This window comes from Pundamilia nyererei, unplaced genomic scaffold (assembly GCF_000239375.1).
Source record: "Pundamilia nyererei isolate P.nyererei 1_Seehausen unplaced genomic scaffold, PunNye1.0 scaffold00061, whole genome shotgun sequence".
NCBI classification, from domain to species: Eukaryota; Metazoa; Chordata; class Actinopteri; order Cichliformes; family Cichlidae; genus Pundamilia; species Pundamilia nyererei.
In genome coordinates, this window is record NW_005187462.1 from 1,132,879 (window position 1) to 1,137,934 (window position 5,056).

Below are 5,056 nucleotides of genomic sequence, written 5' to 3' on the forward strand. Positions count from 1 at the left end.
TCAAAAGGAACACCATCCTCTTGCTCTCTCTTGTACATCCTTTTGTCTTATACTGCAACTGCTCGGCTACACAAGAAATGTCACGTAGGGTAATAATAGCACCCTAATTCCAAGATGACAGAAAATGCCAGCACCTGAAAATACCAACCAACTATCAAATGTCACTTTGTTTCTCCAAAATCTCAGAAAAAAACCTAAAAATGTTATTTTGGGTTGGCATGATGGGGGGAAGAAACCCCAAACAATTATCCCCAAGGCATTTCCCCATCCTCGAGTCAATTTGTGGGATGGGGGTGGAGGTGCAGCCACTTTGGGTTAAAGGATTTAGGTCACACTTTAACTCACTTGCTGACATCAGAGCAGTGAGATAGAAATCCTGGAGTGGAATCTGAATTTGACTCAATCTCCTGCGTGCCTGACACTCGAGAGACTGACACTTGAAGAATTACTAGTCAACCTGCTATTCTGGCCTATATTTTAAAGCCTGCAGGGGGGTATGGGGTGGGGTGTCTTTATCGTGTCTTATAGGCTGCTGTATATTCATGCATTTCTGTATGCATCTATGGGTGTGCATGAATGCCCGCATGCGTGTAATCAAGCATGCATGGCTGCGATTGTGTGAGTTCCTTTCATTTTACGAGAGTCTCTCCGTGTGTTCGGAGGCGCGTAAACACGTACTGCAGACCGTGCGGGTGTTTGTGTGTGGGGACCAGAGCGTGTGGGCACAAATCAGTGTGTGTTTATGCTTTCTGTCAGTGTGCGGTAACGTCTCCCTGTCTCCTGCTTATACCACATTACATCAGTCTGGAGCCGCTGTCACTTCAGTAGCAGCGCAGACAGGTGAGACTTTACAGAAACGTTAGAAATCACAGAAGACAGAATACAAGTGTACCTTCACTCTTTGTTGAAAGTGTTTTTAAAATAGCACACACAAATAGTAGCTTAGCATGACATACTAACAGTATACAGAAAAATAGTAATAGTAGTCTAGAAATTAAATATCTCAAATTATCTAGTGAAATCACGCCTCCAAAATATATTCTAGCTTTTGAGAGAAACACACTTCTCCAATTTAACCAGCTTTACACACATGCATGCTGTACATATACTGTAGATAAACAGAATTATACCTCCAATAGCCAGGGTTTGAGTTTGCGGTCCAGAATAATGTCAAAGCCCAGGACCTCGAAGCAGACGCTGTCACTCCCCGGTGGCTGGCCAGGGCGACACATGCGGTAGGCGTGCAGCACGTGGGGCTCAGCTACTATTAATGTCTTCACCACCAGCTCCTGGCAAGACAGACACACAAAGCCAGAGAGAATCAGCCAGCTGCATTTACAAAGAGAACTCAATTGTACTTTTTTCTTTAGTAGGTTTCGTTTATCCTAAGAAGCCATAGGCTGTGGGCTTCATAGCTGCTGATTAAAAGGTCTCCTTAATCAGGAAATGGTGAAATTAAAACTCTTTGCTTTAATTTCATTTTAAAACTGCAGATAAGGGATTGTACCTTTGTATTTAGGACAAAACTGACAACGAAGCAATGGTGACGGACACACTAGAAATGCAACCCACAGACATGCTCCACAGAGGCGCGAATGAAATGTTTATTTAATCCTGAACTCGAATGCGTTATAAAGACAGTCTGTCGGTTTAAAAGCTAAAGCCTTTTGAATTGCTCTCACACAGAGACTTTCACAAAAGTTGGTGGTGGTCCATCTCCGTTGCTTGTGGTGCCCAACCTGTGCGCATGTTTGTGCTTGCACCTATCTGTGCTGGCTGCTACCAGCCTGCCTACTCCCAGCGTGCAACTGGGGTAAACATGCTCAGTCTGACACACACACACACAAACACGTTGCACATAGCTTACCCTCACCAGTCAAGCCCCACACAGTGCTGCTGGCCTGCAGTTTGCCCAGTCCAGACTGACTGCTGGGTGCAGGAGAGGTGTATGGTGGTCTGGCCCTGGCCTGATAAGGCTGCACCCCCCTCTCCCTTTTCTATCTGTCTGTCGCTCACACACCTCCAACCATATGACAATCCATCCACCCGTCTGACCCCACAGGCTGCCCAGCACAAACACCTGGTCCCACTACCACTGTTTATGCCCAGAGTCCCCAGCAGTGGCTGGTGTATGCACACGCGTGTGTGTCCTTTGTCCCTGCCCACATCACCTCCCTCCTTATCCTGAGCCCCCAGCACTGGCCACTGCCTCGCACCTTATGTGTGTGGATGCGTGCCTGTATCTTGCTAGCTTTGAGCTAGAATGGTTTAGCCTGCTCCTTTTTAAATCACTTTATTCATTTTTGTTTTTGTAATCTTTATATTTATCCAAATACCAAATTAATACACAAGTTATTTTTTTTCATGTTTCGATCTGTGGCTTCCTTTGTTACATTTACGTAACAGTATCACTGGATTAAACGAGGCACATTAAAAATAAAAAACCAAAAGGAAATATTCTAAAATGCAATAAAGGAAAATACTGAGTATATGGAGAATAAATACTGCATTACTCTGTCAGTGATGTATTATTCTGTCAAGGAAACTAATGCATAAAAACATGAGAATTTTTACATATGAACAAACGTATCTTTACATGTTGGAAAAAGTCTAAAATGCAGTTTCAGATTTTTTCGTTTTTATTTATTTATTTTCGCCTCAGTGTGTGTGTAAATATAAAAATATAAAATCCATAACTAGCTCATTTGTAGTCAGACGCTGTTTTCAAAATGACCCCTGTGGTGGACCACCAGGTGGCTCCACTCACACCCGGTGTGAGGGGAAGTGAGAGGGTTGGGCTTTTGGCGCCTTGAGTGTTGAGTTGTGTGAAGCCGAGATTAAAGTTGAAGTAAAATATTGAGATCTCTCGTGTTATCCTTTCATACCTCCACATTGGTGACCCCTGGGGCGAACATGCTAAGGTCCGAAGAGGAAGTCAGCTCCTGCCTGGAAGCATCGGCGGCTGCCGGACTGCCACCTCGGCCTACAGCTGCTTTTGCTGCTAGCTTGCGACTATAGAGCGCCTGGGCATCGTGCAGCGTTCGTTATCCCATTTCCCACATCCAGGATTTTTCCGCCCCAAAACTTGATTCTGTTCATCTGGAACGTAGCGTTTTCATCCAGGTGACTTCTGAAGAAGTACGTGAAAAGGAAAAGATCACCTCTGAATCGAGGAGGGGGGCTGAGGGTACATCGTTCACCGTGTTACAATGCTGTGAGTGCAGCCATTCTCCAACTCTCTGTGAATGGTACTCATGGACATTGATCAGTGGGCTTTGATCAGTGAGCTTTGATTAGTGGTTGTTGATCAGTGGTCACGATTTGCATATTAATGATCAAGAAACTGACCTCACAGCCCATTGATCATGTGACGTTTCCATCAGCCGCAAACGCTCGGTGGTTCCCGTTTCATGGTGTTGTTGCGTTTTTGAATCGGCGCATGCTCTATCACACCTGGGGGTCCGGGCCTCAGCTCCAAACAAGGGCAGGCCTTCGCAAATCTGTGTAGGAATGGGCAGTGGCATGCGTTTCATGCCAGCGCGCAAAGGTCCATAGACACACTAAGGCACCCCTTGCGCCATTCCTCATCCCTGGCAAACGTTTTGATCATGTGCAATTTGATCTGATGGGTCCCCTACCACAAGGTTATAAGCTACTGTATCATCTGGTGGCCAGAGGCGGTCCCCCTGTCATCCAGGACCGCGCGGTGGTGGCCAGGGCATTTTTGTCAACTTGGGTTTCGCATTTCCCCAGCTGACATTACCTCTGACAGAGGCCCCAGTTTGTTTCGGAGCTTTGGGCTGCCATAGCTGATGGCCTGGAGGTCGGGATCCACTGCACCACTGCGTACAACCCGCAAGCTAACAGGATGTGTGAGCGGTTCCACAGGTTGCTTAAGGCTGCGCTCCATGCTTCTCTAACAGGTGGCAACTGGGTTGACTCCCTACCATGGGTTTTGTGGGGGTTGCGGTTAAGGAGGATCTTGGTGCTTCCAAGGCTGAACTGGTTCTTGGTCAGCCCCTATGTGTTCCCAGGGAATTCTTGCCCAAGAAACCCCCCAGCCGATCCCCCACTCCTTCAAGTGGACTCGGCTCACATTCCTAGTCCAGTGCACCATTGCCTGCCTGACACCTTTGACCCAAAGACTTTAGAAACTTCTAAGTTTGTTTTTGTCAGGCACAATTCCCACAGGACACCACTGCATCTGCTGTATGACGGCCAGTTCAGGGTCCTCAAATCGAGTCAGAAGCATTTTGTTTGAGACTTCGGGGGTTGTAGGGAGACTGTATGTGTTGATAGACTTAAACCTGCACCTAGCGGGGCCTGGCGCCTGTTGCTCGGTCAGGCCTCCTCCGGGGTGCAGGGGGCCCTCGGGCCTCCGGCCTCTGGGCCTGCGGCTCGGTTCACTCTGGCACAGCTGGCTGCCGGCAGAGCCGGCGGGCACGCCGGTGCAGCCCCCTCTAGCTTCTGCTCGGTGGCTACTGGGTGACGCCTCGTCTGGGGATCCTCAGCCCTTCCCAGGAGGGTGGTACGGATGCCCCTCCGGTTGTCCTCCTTGGGCTCTCGCACTCTGGGGCCTCTGGATGTCTGGAGCCTGGATCTCCTCCATGCCTGCTTCATGCCCTGGGGGACGGGGCTATGGCTCTCTACTTCCTCTTGCAGACCATTACATGTGGAAACCATTTGAATACAAGCGCGCTGATCCACACAGGTGTGCACACGGGTGTTCACTGCTCGTAGACTTAAATTACACCTTTCTTGGCTGCTACTTCAAAGCACAGTGTGCGCTGTCTGTCCTGCGTGCTGCACAACAACATTGAATATTTAGTATTTACTGCTGTTTACACTTAGCTAGATTAATGCGATGGTGTTGTGTTTAGTATGTTGCTTTGGTTGTTTTTTTTTTGCTTGTTTTCTATTCTTTTTCTCTCAACAGGTGATCCAGAAGATTTTTTTTCTCCCCCCCTTTCTCACTGTCCCTCTCCCCTTCTGTTTTTCTTTTCCTTCCTCTTTCTTTCTCCCTTTCCTATCCCTCACTCATGTCTGTCCCGTCTGT

General features: G+C 47.9%; 1 protein-coding gene across 4 annotated transcripts in view; it reads right to left on the reverse strand.

Annotated features, from left to right (window-relative positions):
- ttll7 (tubulin tyrosine ligase-like family, member 7) overlaps positions 1–5,056 on the reverse strand; it is an 84,606-nt gene that overhangs the window by 49,273 nt on the left and 30,277 nt on the right. For all 4 annotated transcript variants that reach the window (XM_005734926.1, XM_005734927.1, XM_005734928.1 and 1 more), the window contains exon 9: positions 1,131–1,289. In XM_005734926.1, coding sequence (XP_005734983.1) covers positions 1,131–1,289 — 159 coding nt within the window. The remainder of the gene's footprint in view (positions 1–1,130; positions 1,290–5,056) is intronic.